Genomic DNA, 15,563 nt, shown 5'->3' with positions numbered 1-15,563 from the left:
TGTTGGAAGAAGTATTCAGATCTCTTACTTCAGTAAAAGTACTAAAGCTGTGAAATGACTCCACTACAGTAAAAGTCCTGCCTTACAAAATGACTGAAGTAAAAGTACAAAAGCATCAAAATGTACTTAAAGTATCAAAAATATAAGTACTCGTTATGCAGAATGACCCCACTCAGATTGTTTTATGTATTCCAAATATATTATTACATTATTTGTATTGATGCTTTTATGTACACAGTGTTTTAATTTTGTTAAGAGCTAATTTTAACTACTTAATATAGTTATGAGGTATCATTTAAAAACAAATGTCTAATCACATTAAATTGATCATGTTTTCTTGTAAAATCCTGACCCATTTAAGTAACTAGTAACTAAAGCTGGCAGCTAAATGTAGTGGAGTAAAAAGTACAATATTTGCCTTTAAAATGTAGTGGAGTAGAAGTATAAAGTTACATGAAATGTAAATACTCAAGTACAGTACAAGTACCTCAAAATTGTACTTAAGTACAGTACTTGGGTAAATGTACTAAGTTACTTTCCACCACTGATAACCATGTGTAGAAACAGGAAATTGTTAGAGATATTACAAGATAAAACTGTTGATGCCTACAATTTTTGATGTATTTGAAGTAAATATAGAAGAAACTACTCTTTATATTGTGATTCAAACTGTAGATTGTGGTTGAAAGCTTTGGGAGAAGCTGGTATGTAAACCTTAAGATACTTATCTTTGCGTCTTTTACCTTCTAAAAGGTTTCAGCAGTTTTATATCAACACTTTGTCTGATTGTAAATTATGAATTCATGTTTAATTTGGGTGATATCTTACTATAAAGGATTAATTAACATGTTTTTGACCCATGACTTTCTGCAGCTCGGTCTGGGACACACTAACCACGTCAGAGAGCCGACGGTGGCAACGGCGCTGCAGGGAAAAAACATCCACCAGATCTCTGCTGGACGCTGCCACAGCGCTGCCTGGACCGCACCCTCTGTACCGCCACGAGCTCCAGGTAACTGACACACACACCCACACACAAATACTATATACTATACTATATAAAAACTATATACTATACTATACAGAAATACGCAGCGTTGGAGTTTAAGTGTTATAGAGCAGGTGGAAGTGAATCCTTGAATTTAATAACTGATCGAACCTCTGGTGATTTGTTGCAGCAACTCAACAAGTTAAATTTGTTGTGTTTGCAATTAACATTTTCTTTTTCTCTCTCTCATCTTGTAATCCCTCCTCTCCTCCCTGTCTCCTCGGTGTGTCCTGTTCCTCCTCTCCTCCCTGTCTCCTCGTTATGTCCTGTTCCTCCTCTCCTCCCTGTGTCCTCGGTGTGTCCTGCTCCTCCTCTCCAGGCTCGTCGGTTCCTCTCCAGCTGGGTCTCCCGGTGGCGGTGCCTCCTCAGTACAGCGGGCTGAGAGAGATCAGCATCGAGGCGGTGAGGGCTCGCCTGCGCCTCCTCTACCACTTCTCAGACCTCATGTACTCCTCGTGGAGGCTGCTCAACCTCAGCCCCAACAACCAGGTAGATAACATAGCAAATAATATCAGCGGTTATATGCGATTTTAAGATTCTTTTACTGGTTTATAAACCTTTTAATGGTTTTAGTCCAGCCTATTTATCTGATTTACTTTTATCCTATGAACCCTGGAGGACCCTCAGGTCTTCTGGGAGCCTTTTAATAAAACCAAAAGTTCGAATGAAACCCCACGGTGAGGTGTCGTTTTCTCTCTGTGGTCCTCGTCTGTGGAACAGCCTCCTGAAGACCTGAGGGCCTCAGAGACGCTTCAGATGTTTAACACTTAACACTTATCTTTTTAATTTGGCTTTTACTTCTTAATTCTGCTCATGCAACTTAGTGTTACAACATCTTCTCTTTTATTTATTTATTTGCTATTATATATTAGTCTATTTTTATATATATATATATATTATCATTCTTTACTTTTTATTTATTTATTTATTATTATTTTCATCTTTTTTTATCTAGCTTCATTACTTTTTATATTATTATTATTATTATTATTATTATCATTTACTTTTGTTTTTATTTTATATTACCTTACTTTATTTGTATTTATTTTATATAATTAATTTCTAAGCTGCTTCCAGTGTTTCCTCACTGCTCCACGTTGAGATGGAGCTTCCTCAGTTTGTGCTTTCTTTATAATGGGATGGAGGGTGTTTGCTTGTTTCTATGTTTTATTATTGTTATTATTATTATTATCATTATTATTATTTATTCCCCCCCTTTTTTATGTAAAGCACTGTGTCATTCTTTTGTATGAAAAGTGCGATACAAATAAAGTCTGAATGAATGATTGATTGATTGATTATGGTTCCTAACAGCTGGAGGAGCAAGGGAAAGGGTCTGAATGTTCTTCAAACACTAGTCCGAGGCTGTCTCTGCTTTGAGAAGCAGGTTTAGGTGTCTTTAAATTAAAACCAGAGATTTCACCCTCACAGTAGATAATGATGGTACATGTGATTCTGTCTCTACAGAGCTGCACGTCTCACTACAACGCCGGCACCTGGGGGATCGTTCAGGGCCAGCTGAGGCCCCTGCTGGCCCCCAGAGTCTACACTCTGCCCATGGTGCGCTCCATCGGGAAGACCATGGTGCAGGGCAAGAACTACGGCCCCCAGATCACCGTCAAACGCATCTCCACACGGTCAGCACCACACTGCACTCAATTTAGCTCCAATACACACGGTGAACCAGGCCAAATGGTGGACAAGCATTCCTGCAGAAACCCAGTACTAAGGGGGAAAGTATTAGGCTTTTTATTTCACAGTGAATTAGTGTAGGTGACAAAAAGGTCCCAAACCCTGCAATCAGACACTTTTGTTAAAGTTTCTCAATAAATACATTTCATAAGTAAAACTATTATCTTATTTCCCAGTAGTAAGTTGAGCAACAGGTGCATCTCAATAAATTAGAATACCATAGAAAAGTTAATGATGAAAGTAATTCAATGTGGAATAAAAACATTATATAGATCCATTCCACACAGAATTAAACATTTCATGTCTTCATTTATTTAATTTCTTCTAATCTAATTATAATGATTATGACTTACATTAAGTAAAGACCTAAAATTCAGCCTAAAAAAAATTAGAATATTACAAAAGACCAATTTTAAAAAGTATGTTTAACATGGAAATATTGGCCTCTAAAAAGTATGTCCATCGATATGACTCAATACTTTATTCAATAACTGGAAATTGACTTTTCTATCATATTCTCATTTATTTTTGATTCACCTGTATATAAAATCTTCATATGTATCTTAATTTCTTTGCCAGTAGTATGTAAGTCGCGCTATATGTAGAGCAACAACACATTTTAAGGTCAAATATAAGATGATTCATAGAATAAATACATAATAAATAAATACAATAAATAGTTTAGTCCTCATAACACTTGTGCATATGTAAAAATACTTCACACATCAGCTTTTTTATTTATTTAAGCAACGTGTCATAAATATCCATTATAAATTGATTTAGCTTGATTTTAAAACATCAACAAAAGAACCTCATAGTGAGTTAAAACACTTTGTTTGAACTGTTTCCACATTTACTTGAAGAGTAACTGAAGTAGAAACAGACGTGAAGCACGCAGAAAGTCGAAGGGTTTAACATGCAACAAACATCAGACTGGAACTGAACCGGAGATGTTGTGATTATACGGTTTCAGTCCTGTGGTCACAAAAATAAGCTGCTTCCAGTTTCTGTCTCTGTATTTGATCAGTAAAGTGGTGGATAGTTTGCAGGATAAAGCTCAGCTGGTTTTAACACACGGCTGGTCCAGTTTCAGTGGATGCTTTTAGATTACCTGCATGTTTTTTTACTGCAGAAACCGGTTCTCTGTACTGATAAAATGACTCTGGATGTCAGTAACATGAGTAAAACAGAAGTGAAACAGAAAGTTTGATATTGATATTGTACTCATTGTTATTATTCAGCTTGCTGTAACCCAGTGTGTCTTCTGTCTTTGTTTAGTTTTTTCGCACTGCCATGTGTACTCTGTGCTGTTGTCAAGGAATATTTTGTACCGTGTTCTTTCTTGTTAAATAAAAATAAAGTTAAAAAAAATAAAAAAATGACCAAAGCTAGCAACATATGCGGACAGTTGCTTTATTGTGCCGAACTGACAGTTCTTATTTGTGTGCCTCTTTCTGTACATTAACTCTCTGCAGGGGGCGTAAGTGCAAACCAATCTTCGTCCAGATCGCTCGTCAGGTGGTGAAGCTGAACGCCTCGGACCTCCGGCTGCCCTCGAGGGCCTGGAAGGTGAAACTGGTGGGAGAGGGCGCCGACGACGCAGGAGGCGTGTTCGACGACACCATCACTGAGATGTGTCAGGTAAGGACACATCTGTCGAGTTCTTAATGTTAGAATTATTTTTATTTGCATATGTTAGTAAAAAATAGAACACAGTAAGTATGTAGGTGCATCTCAATAAATTAGAATATCATAGAAAAGTTTATGTCAGTAATTCAATTCAAAAAGTGGAAATAACACATTATATAGATCCATTACACACACTGAATGAAACATTTCATGTGTTAATTTCTTTAATTTCTTTTAATTATAATGTTTATGGCTTACATTTAATGAAGACCTAAAATTCAGTGTCTCAAAAAATTTGAATATTACAAAAGACCCATTTTAAAAAGTATGTTTAATATGGAAAAGTTGTCCATCTACAGCCATGGAAAAAAATATTGATATATATTAAAAATATATTATTTCCATGGTTTTTGATATTGATTTTGGTTATGATCAAGAAAACCATGGAAAATGTCTAGATATCAGCTCTTGAATTAAACTCTTACCAGCTATTTTTGTTGTTATCATTGTATTTGTCCAAACAAATTTACCTTTAGTTGTACCAGGCATTAAAATGAACAAGAAATCAAACAAAATCTAATATTTTTTTCCATGAAAAGTCCATTTGAAATCAAACAGCCCCAACCAAGTATTGAGTCATATAGATGGAGATACATTTCAGAGGCCAACATTTACATATTAAACATTTTTAAATTGGTCTTGTGTAATATTCGAAGAAAAATTTGAGACACTGAATTTTAGGTCTTCATTAAATGTAAGCCATATTCATTAGAATTAGAAGAAATTAAATAAATTAAGACATGAAATGTTTCATTCTGTGTGTAATGGATCTATATTATGTGTTAAATCCACTTTTTGAATTTAATTACTGACATAAATAAACTTTCTATGATATTCTAATTTATTAAGATGCACCTGTGGATATATTTAAAGAGGCTTTGGGTGGATTTGGTGATTTCCAACTGGATGTGTTCTGAAGATGTTTCTGTAAATGTGTGTGTGTGTGTGTGTGTAGGAGCTGGAGACGGGTGTGGTCGACCTGCTCATCCCGTCGCCCAATGCCACAGCAGAGGTCGGCTACAACAGAGACAGGTGAGCTGCTCGGCTTGTTTTTATACTTTATTATACTAAACATTATACTGTTTGTAGTTAATGCTGGTTGCTGCTGCATTAATGCTCCACCACTGACAAAAGTCCGTTACTTTTATCTTTGTTTCTCTCTTTTTGATGTATTTTTATTTTTGGTGTATAAACAAAACAACAACAATGTCCCCTTCCTAAAACATATGTAAAAATACAATATATTAATATTACTTTCCAGTTTCACTGAGTTAAATCAACCAAATATTCATTTACTTTCAGAATTTTAACCCTTGAAATGCCTGTTTTCAGGCAGCAGTTTGTTTACATAATGCCATAATGTTGTTTTTATGAAAACAAGAAAACACAAAAAGTTACTTACTGTCTGTGCACTAAAAACCAGGGATAATTTCTTTTCACAGTCTGAGATGTGTCAATAAATGGCAACAAAATTATTATTTTTTTATGCATTTTTATTTTTTGTGCAGAAAAAAACCCTAAACAACAAAAATGTTCCCTTCCTAAAACGTATATAAAAATACTATATATTAATATTACTTTTCAGTTTCACTGAGTTAAATCAACATCATTACCAAATTTTCATTTATCTTCAGAATTTTAACCCTTTAAGTGCCTGCTTGTTAAACCAAAAAAAAAGCATGAGACAAAAAATGGAAAAATAATTTCTGTGTACTAAAAGTTTGGATACATTTTTATTTTTTTCACATTCTGAGATGTAAATGATGATCTACCACACTGATTTTGTTACATGTCATCAAACTCTGCAGAGCTTTATAATACAGCAGCAATTAGTACAGTGTAAAAACAGGAAAACAGCCTTGATTTACCCCAAAAACATGAGAAAAAAGGCTTAAAAACATGAGAGAAAGGCTCAGAAACATGCAAAAAAGGCTCAAAAACTTTTTGAAACCCAGGCTTTAGATTAAAAGCCTGATATTATAAAATGCAGGATTTGATGCTGTAACGGTCGTGGCACGGATCCACAGTTACCTTTATCTTTATTTCTCTTCCACAAACAAAACTATTTATTTTTTTATTATTTAATTCTATTCTACTTACATTTTTCTTTGGTCCTGTTTGAAGCTCCGAGGCATTTCCCAAATTCTTGCATGTTGCTCTTTTATCTCTTTGTGAAGGTCAGAAGTGCTCTCACAGTTCCTCCCTGACTGAATCACTGAGACACCAGAGTCAAACAGAGCTGCTCCAAATGTCTTTTAGATGTGGAAAATGCTACTTACATAAAGTTTCCAAAACAAACTGTTCTTTTATCAAGTTGAACTCACTGGAATATGATTGCTGAAACCTCAAATTGTCATTTTTATTTATACAATTTTTATTACTCTCCTGTGGATAACAAAGTGTATTTATATTCAGGGTGGGGCTGCAACTAACATGTTTTTTTCATTATTGATTCATCTGCAAATGATTCATTGTAAAATAGTTAGAAAAGAAAACTTTCCACCCCAGGTTGTCAAAGTCTGAGTTAATGTCTTTAAATGTTTGTTTGTTAGTCAGAAAACCCAAAGATATTCAGTTAAATATGATAAAAACAATAGATTAAAGCAGCAAAGCTCCATATTTGAGTGCCTGAAATCAGCATTTCTGACATTTTTTGCATGAAAAATTATTTTAATAGTTATTTTTCTGTCAACCAAATAATCGTTAAGTTAAATAATCGCTGGAGCTTTTATTCAGAGTTAACTGAGCTTTCAATATTATTATTATAAATAAAGTCACGCCCATTCGACAACAGCAAAAGTTCTAATGTGGCATAATCTATAGTCCCCAAAATGTTAATTTATGAGCTCATTTCATCCCAAACATGTATTTTGCCATATTTTTATACCTGTCATTATCTTACCTCTCAACATTTTAACCCTCATGCCCTCTTTTGAATTTACCCTCTCTTTACCTTTGTGGCCAAAAAAGGCCACACACACAACAACTGCTATTAAATCACCATACATCAATATTTTTTTCTGCTTTTTTTCATAAACCTCTTAAACAACTTCAGACTTGTTCAAAACTACCAAACATTAAATCATTTTCAGAATTTTAACCCTTTATATTCCAGTTTATATATTTTAAGTTTTCCATAATTTCTTCCCAAAAATCACAAAAAAATGAATTATTTTCCATATAATAAATAGTAGGGAGCTGGGGTTTTGGTGGTGATTAGAGTCTTGGATATGTTAAAGATTAGCAACAAATTGATTTGATTGCATTAGTATTTTTTATGTAGTGCCAGATACTCCCTCTGTTGCTACCTTTGTGGCCAAAAAAGGCCACGCACACTAAAACTGCTATTAAATCACCATACATCAATATTTTTTCAATTTTTTTTCATTAATCTCTTAAACAACTTCAGACTTGTTCAAAACTACCAAACATGAAACCATTTTCAGAATTTCAGAAAAAGTTCCTGCAAAAATGCATACCTCAAGGTAGCCTGGGTATACCCATACTGCCTTGCGCGCTCGATTTCATTTAGAACTGCGAAAGGGTCTGGAAACCTTGGCCGTTTCTTAGCCCTGTTCTAGGGATCCAATCACAGAGCGGGGAGGGACGGCAAGACGATGACGTGTACTACTCTACAGATGGAAGCTTGTAGTTTTGTAGTTTTCTTACGGATCCAACATGGCTGCAGCAGACGCAAAGCTCTCTTTGGATCTAGCTGACGGCTTTTTAAATAGTTTAGAGCGAAAGTTTATTTTAAAAGAAGAACAACAATTGACTTTACACTCTTGTTTCACCGCGAAAAAAGATGTTTCAGCCTTGCTTCCGACAGGATTTGGGAAAAGTCTAATCTACCAACTAGCCCTGCTACCGATCGCTGCTGTAACGCCGCTGATCTCGCTACGAGCCGGGGGACAGCGGAGCCGCCCAGAGACCCGCAGCAGCTCGTCTATTGGCCATAAAATCAGTGGATGTGTGTGGCTAAATGACATGAGGGGGAATAGGGCGTAAAAATAAAGAATCCTGCAGAAAGCAAGAACTGGAGAAGCAAAGCAGCAAGCAACACTCTCTCACAGACACACACACAGACTGCCGGTAGACTGTGAGCTGAAACTACAGAGCAGCCAGAGTCAGAACATGCTGCAGAAAAACGTTGCAGAAGCACAACTGAGCATTTTAGTCTCAAAGTAGAGACGCTTTTGATAGACATTCTTAGCGCCCAATAAACGGCTCTGGAGGATCGTAACCCACGCCTCCTCTACGGAGAAATGAATGGCTGGTTTCCAGACTAATCTCATTTGTGATTAGTCTGGCGTTAGCCAGGCTAACCTCAAGGTGTAACACAGCCAAAATTATGATAAGGGTTAAACTCATCATATAAACTCAAATGAACACTAAACCTGGTTGCCCTGCAGGTTCCTCTTCAACCCGTCGGCCTGCATGGACGAGCACATGCTGCAGTTTAAGTTCCTGGGCATCCTGATGGGCGTGGCCATCCGCACCAAGAAGCCCCTGGACCTGCACCTGGCTCCGCTGGTGTGGAAACAGCTGTGCTGCATACCGCTGCAGCTGGAGGACCTGGAGGAGGTCGACCTGCTGTATGTGCAGACGCTCAAAAGCATTCTTCACATTGAAGACAGCGGCATCACCGAGGACAATTTCCATGAGGTGGGAGAGAGGTTTTTTTTACTTTTATATCAGCTCAAAGTCTTTTTACTTGTATTTAAAGTCATGCAAAATGCAGAAAATCACAATAGACACAATGAAGCTGTTGCTATATCACCAAACATACAGTAAGGAAAGTTTTTACAGGAGAGAAAAGTGATTAAATCAGGCTTGATGTGGAAAAGTTTCTGTGAAAACTAAATATTAAAGGAAATATAAAGCAAAGTGAAATATCTCAGCTGCACATAAAGACTGGATTTACAGTCAGAATCAGATTTTATTGCTTATAAAACTGAGTTAACGTCGTTCCACCTCAGCACTAAATACCAGCTTCACTTCTTCACTCTGTATTTAAGTTTAATCTCAGACTGCAGCAGCAAAATAAAGTCAACACTCACCTCTCAGAGACTGATGACATGGTTACCTGCTGATTCATCACAATCACAAGATAATAAACAGTTTTTATTCCCACCGTCAGATTTAACCCTCGGCCTCGCTTTAAAGGAGTCGCTCTGATGTTCTTAAGAGGACAAAAAAAAAGTAAAACTTCTATGAAATTATATTTTGATATTATAGCATTAAATCTGATCATAACCACCTAATATTCATGTTTGTTTTTCATTTTAATCCTTTAAACAGCAGTTTGTTTACATAATGCCATACATAATGTTGTTTCTATGAAAACAAGAAAACACAAAAAGTGACTTACTGTCACTGTGCACTGAAAACAAGGGACATTTTTTTTCTTATTTTCTTATTTTATGCATTTATATTTTTTGTGCTGAAACAAAACATCAAAAATATCCCCTTCCTAAAATGTGTATAAACAACATTTATATGAATATTATTTTCAAGTTTCACAGAGTTAAATCAACATCACAACCAAATATTTTCAGTATTTTAACCCTTTTAAATGCCTGTTTGTTAAGCATAACACAAAAAATTTAAATTATTTTCTGTGCACTTAGAGTTTGGATCCATTTTTAATTTTTTTAACAGTGTGAGATGTAAATTATGATCAACAACTCTGATTTTGCTGCACGTCATCAAACGCTGCAGAGCTCCATAATGCAGCAGCAATAACTCTGACAAAAAAGCTCAAAAACTAGTCTAGAAGCCAGAGCTAGTGGTTAAAAATATGCTATTATAAAGTGCAGGATTTGATGCTGTTATGGTCGTGGCACGGCTCCACAGCAACGACTTCTAGCTTCCCATTTACCAAACACTTTGAGAAATCGGTAACGATTTCTTGGCCTAATATAAAAAACAGCAAAAGTAAAAATATTCCAAAATAAATACATTTTTGATACTTGTTTTATTAGGAATATTGAAATATTTCTGTTTCAGTCAGAACCATAACTAGCCAACTTTGCGTGTGTTTAGATGTGTTTAGTCCGTAGTGAACAGATGCTGATGTCTTTCAGAGAAAATGTTAATAAAATGAAGCCGTCTGACTGTGGGAGGAAAAGTTTGATCTGCCAACATCACAACCAAATGTGTAAATTGATTCAACTGACAAATAATTCAGTATTACTGCTATTAGGCTGATGAATAACTGCAAAGCATCTTATTTATCCCAAATATAAGGTGACTATAAACGGCAAACATATTTTCAGTTTCAGCAACAAGAAGCTGATCCCCACTTGCAACCCAGATAGTTAATAGTGGAGCCCTGCATGTGTCAACATCTGTGGTTTTTTAATGAGTTTCTATGGGACATTTTTACCCTTAAAGTCTGAATGTCTGTATTTTGGCTGCACAGTTTAATAAAGACTAATTATAGGAGCTCAGGATACAGTTACGAAATGTAATAAATATTAAATGAAGAACCCACACCGTGCCAAAATAAATGCCATGTGCATGAGCACAATTTTTCCAGGATGATGGGAAAATAAAATAGTTAAAAAATGTCTTCAGTGAAACACAGCAGGGTTAAATGTTAAACAAAGCGAAACAGACTGGGCCTGATGTGATGCAGGCGACCCCGCCCAGAGACCCGCCCCGCTGACAGGAAGCAGCAGAGTCAGAGTCTAAGTTCAATATCAGCCAACCAAACCCATCTGTGCGTCTCTGTTCAAAATCAGAAACAGAGAGGGGCTCATTTTTGGACATCCCAAATTATGGTGGGTTTTTTCGCATTTTTTTTTTTTTGTCCAATTATTATTTTTTTAAATTTTGTAACATTTCAGTAATGTAAACAGACAATCAAGGAAATAAGGGAATAGAAAAACAAACAAACAAAAACAGTACAAAACAAACAACAACAAAAAGAAAAAATACACTATATCAAATCAAATCAGTCCATGGTCACAGTTCACAGTTCATCCTTTGTGAATGTTATGTAAGCGTGCCAACACTATTACGGTATGGTGGTGTCAGGGGTCCGTAAGCCGTCCACATATCCTCCGCAAGTCATCCCCCTTATTCTTTAGGGCACTTTTCACTATTTTTATTTTTTTATTTATTTTTTTATTTTTTTATTTTTTATTTTTCAACTATACTACTACATGTGTCAACAGACCATAATTGACACATTTTAAGCATTTTAAAATTTGACCATTTTTGACAAAAGTTGACGTGCTTTTGTATGACTTTTTTTCAGTTTTTCAACATATAATATGGTGTTTTTTAAAATATTTTTGGACAAACTGTACTACCACATGTATCAACAGACTATAATTAACCCAGAGGACGGTGAGTTTGTTTACCGCTGACAGAGTCAAACACTAACCAACCGAACCGATCTGTGAGTGTCTGTTCACATTCAGAAAACAGAAGCAGAAAGGTGTCAGTAACCAGTCTGAGTCTCAGCCTGCTGACGAACCTGCTGGGGGGGCTGTGGTCCTCCCGCTCCGGCTCACACCGCTCCCCCTCCTGCTCTGATCCACACCCAGAACCACAGATCTCCCCAGAGCCCCTCTTCTGTCCAAACAACCTCACACGACCCCCATGCTGTAAAGGCCCGGCCTGCAGGAATGCCAGGGCCGCTGTCAGTGCAGCAGATCCTGCCTGCCGGAGACTTGGCCGCGCTCCCGGACCCGTAGAGGAGAGAAAGGGAGGCTGGCTCCGTGGGCCGGGCCGCACCGGGGGAGAAGAGAAGAGGAAGGGGCTGCATCTGCTGCTCTGGCAGAGAGGAGAGAGACAGAAGCTGCTGCTCTGTTGGCTTTGGTCTCACCATGATATTATAATCTCTGACTTGCTGCCAGCGCCAACAATAAATAAAGAGAAACAGTTCAGCTTCTGTACCGAGCCGCTGCAGTCACACTCAGAGGAGACGCTTCAGTTCGTTTATTGACCTTTTCCGTGAAACTTTTATGATTCACTCACTGCAGACCAATGAATCTGCCGGGCTGATTTATCTGCTGATAAAAGTTTGAGACGTTTAGCATATTCCACCATGAGAAAATAAGACGATAAATCCTGTTTCCTTCATAGGCCAGAGCTCATTATCATCTACATCCATGAATATCACTAAATATTGTGTGTTTGTGTCCCAGATGATTCCTCTGGATTCGTTTGTCGGGCAGAGTGCAGATGGAAAGATGGTTCCCATCATCCCGGGAGGAAACAGCATCCCGCTCACCTACTCCAACAGGAAGGAGTACGTGGAGCGAGCCATCGAGTACCGGCTGCACGAGATTGATCGACAGGTAATTAACTGCTGAGTCTGAGGAGGAAAACCAGAAACACCAGAGCTCAGATCTTTTAATGTCTGCTAGGAGAAATAGTCACGGAAAAAATCAGTTTGATGCCTGGTACAACTAAAGGTACATTTGTTTGGACAAATATAATGATAACAACACAAATAGCTCATAAGAGTTTAATTTAAGAACTGATATCTAAACATTTTCCATTGTTTTCTTGATAATGATTTTGGTTATTATCAATAAAACCATGGTTTTACGTCGCAAAAAATGTGTATTCTGTAGAGAAAAGTAATAGCACACCGATCCCGATCAAACCGCACGTTTTTATATATAATTTGTCCTGCAACTCGAAGTTGAAATTCTGTCTGGAAGAGGAAGAAGAAAAAATCCACAGTATAACAATAGTGCTTTGTGCGATTGCCCCATGGCCCTAATAATAGCAGTCCAATGTGACTAACTAGATGAATCCAGGTTTTTAGTATATTTTTTATTGCTACATGGCAAACAAGGTACCAGTAGGTGCAGTAGATTGTCAGAAAACCAACAAGACCCAGCATTCGTGATATGCACGCTCTTAAGGCTGTGCAATTGGGCAATTAGTTGAAAGGGATGTGTTCAAAAAAATCATTCACATTATATGAAAGTTATGGCGAGTGATAAAAGGGTGACCTTATGGTGTTAAAGGCCACACAATGATACATTTTGTGCTGGTGCACCTAAAAAACAAAAAAGTTAGGCTCACCAGTGCAACCAATGCAAAAGGTTAGTGTGGAGCCCTGGCTCAGATCTTTTACTGTCTGCTAGGAGAGATAGCAGAGAAAATGTGTCTTTTTGTTCGTGCTGAGTCAGGAGAACATGAAGCCCTAACTGTGTCCTCCTCGCCCTGCCAGGTGGCGGCGGTGCGTGAGGGCATGTCGTGGATCGTGCCGGTGCCGCTGCTGTCCCTGCTGACGGCCAAGCAGCTGGAGCAGATGGTGTGCGGCATGCCGGAGATCTGCTGCGACGTGCTGAAGAAGGTGGTGCGCTACCGGGAGGTGGACGAGCAGCACGCGCTGGTGCAGTGGTTCTGGCAGACGCTGGAGGAGTTCTCCAACGAGGAGCGCGTCCTCTTCATGCGATTCGTCTCCGGGCGCTCGAGGCTGCCCGCCAACACCGCCGACATCTCGCAGAGGTTTCAGATCATGAAGGTGGACAGGGTGAGTGACACACACTGAAGGAGACTTTTGTTGCACATATTTACTGAGGAATTGTCGCTGTTTTGTGTTGATCGGCTCCTTTTGTAACTGGGGTTATGTGCAGTGGATTTTCAGGGGGAGACAGCAGGTCAACAGTAGATGTCACATAGAAGTGGTGTTCATGATCTGACAGCTGGAGCCTGGAGATTAATCTGATGCAAAGATTTTGTAGTTATAAATCTCTATCTTAAAAATATATATTTTTAATTATTCAATAAATTACACATAAAGGTGTTTTATATGACCATATTATCCTCTAATATGTATCAACAGAGTATAATTTACCTATTTGAAGCATTTTTAGGCATTTTAAAACTTGACAATTTTTTTAAATAAATCAACTTTTTTTTGAGGGTGTCATCTTTGGACATCCCATAATATGGTGATTTTACGATATTTTTGGACAAACTATATTAAGCCATGTATCAACAAACTCTCATAGGCAGTTTTAAAATTTGACCATTCATGACAAAAATCGACATGCTAGGGCGTCCCGGTGGCTCACACCGGTAGAGCGCTTGCCATGTATGCCATGTGCTGCGGCGGAGCTGGGTTCGAATATGGCCTGAGCTCCCTTTGCTGCATGTCTTCCCCTCTATCACCCCCCCTTTCACTCTGTCACTATAAATAAAGCAACAAAAATGCCAAAAAAATAATCTTTAAAAAAAAAAAAAAAAAAAATCGCCATGCTATGACTTTTTTTTAGTTTTTGTAATTTCTGGCCATATTATGCTATAATATGTATCAACAGACTATAATTGACCTATTTTAAGCATTTTAAGGCATTTCAAAATTCGACAAAAATCGACATACAATAGTATGACTTTTTTTGAGTTGGTCATTTTTTGGACATCTCATAATATGGTGTTTTTCTGTCCTTTCTCAGTAATTATGAGTTTGAATCACTTGTCATGTCTTTGTGTGTCTTCAGCCGTACGACAGCCTGCCGACCTCTCAGACCTGCTTCTTCCAGCTGCGTCTGCCTCCGTACTCCAGCCAGGCGGTGATGGCGGAGCGGCTGCGATACGCCATCAACAACTGCCGCTCCATCGACATGGACAACTACATGCTCTCCAGGAACGTGGACAACGCCGAGGGCTCCGACACGGACTACTGACGCAGGAAGTCCCACACATGCACACCAAGATGAAGACACACGGACTGTCTATCTACACACACATACACACACACAGATGCACATGTTGTTGGGACTCCTGAGCAGATGGGCCACTTTTTAAATCATTTTATGTAAACTTTCAAACAGCACAGTTTTCATTTCTCCTTGTGGTTTATTAGCAGTTTTTAAATGACACAAAAATCCACACGAGAAGTGCATTTAGTGTTTTTTTGTTTTCGCTCATTACTCCACATCCCATTTTCAGGGTTTCTGCATGGAGGTTTGTTTATTTGTTTGGAAATGTGTATAGAATATTCAAGCGAGCGGAGGAAAAAAAAAAAAAGAATATTGTACATTGTGTAAAATGCTTCATTAGGAAAATGTTTTGCATAATATCCATATTTATTGTTTTCATTGCCAATGCCGAGTTTCCCAAAGCATACAAAAAAACAACAATAAATGCTGCATAACTG

General features: G+C 37.7%; 1 protein-coding gene across 8 annotated transcripts in view; it reads left to right on the top strand.

Annotated features, from left to right (window-relative positions):
• Positions 1 to 15,291, top strand: part of herc1 (HECT and RLD domain containing E3 ubiquitin protein ligase family member 1) — a 108,565-nt gene extending 93,274 nt beyond the window's left edge. For all 8 annotated transcript variants that reach the window (XM_059357515.1, XM_059357496.1, XM_059357541.1 and 5 more), the window contains exons 71-79: positions 874 to 1,012; positions 1,368 to 1,537; positions 2,516 to 2,685; positions 4,216 to 4,381; positions 5,385 to 5,461; positions 8,842 to 9,094; positions 12,589 to 12,741; positions 13,629 to 13,934; positions 14,905 to 15,291. In XM_059357515.1, coding sequence (XP_059213498.1) covers positions 874 to 1,012; positions 1,368 to 1,537; positions 2,516 to 2,685; positions 4,216 to 4,381; positions 5,385 to 5,461; positions 8,842 to 9,094; positions 12,589 to 12,741; positions 13,629 to 13,934; positions 14,905 to 15,090 — 1,620 coding nt within the window. In that variant the 3' untranslated portion in view covers positions 15,091 to 15,291. The remainder of the gene's footprint in view (positions 1 to 873; positions 1,013 to 1,367; positions 1,538 to 2,515; positions 2,686 to 4,215; positions 4,382 to 5,384; positions 5,462 to 8,841; positions 9,095 to 12,588; positions 12,742 to 13,628; positions 13,935 to 14,904) is intronic.
• The last annotated feature ends 272 nt before the right edge of the window (positions 15,292 to 15,563 follow it).

This window comes from Centropristis striata, chromosome 2 (assembly GCF_030273125.1).
Source record: "Centropristis striata isolate RG_2023a ecotype Rhode Island chromosome 2, C.striata_1.0, whole genome shotgun sequence".
In the NCBI taxonomy this organism is placed as follows: Eukaryota; Metazoa; Chordata; class Actinopteri; order Perciformes; family Serranidae; genus Centropristis; species Centropristis striata.
The sequence above is the reverse complement of the archived record's forward strand: the minus strand, read 5'-3'. Positions and strand labels throughout refer to the sequence as shown.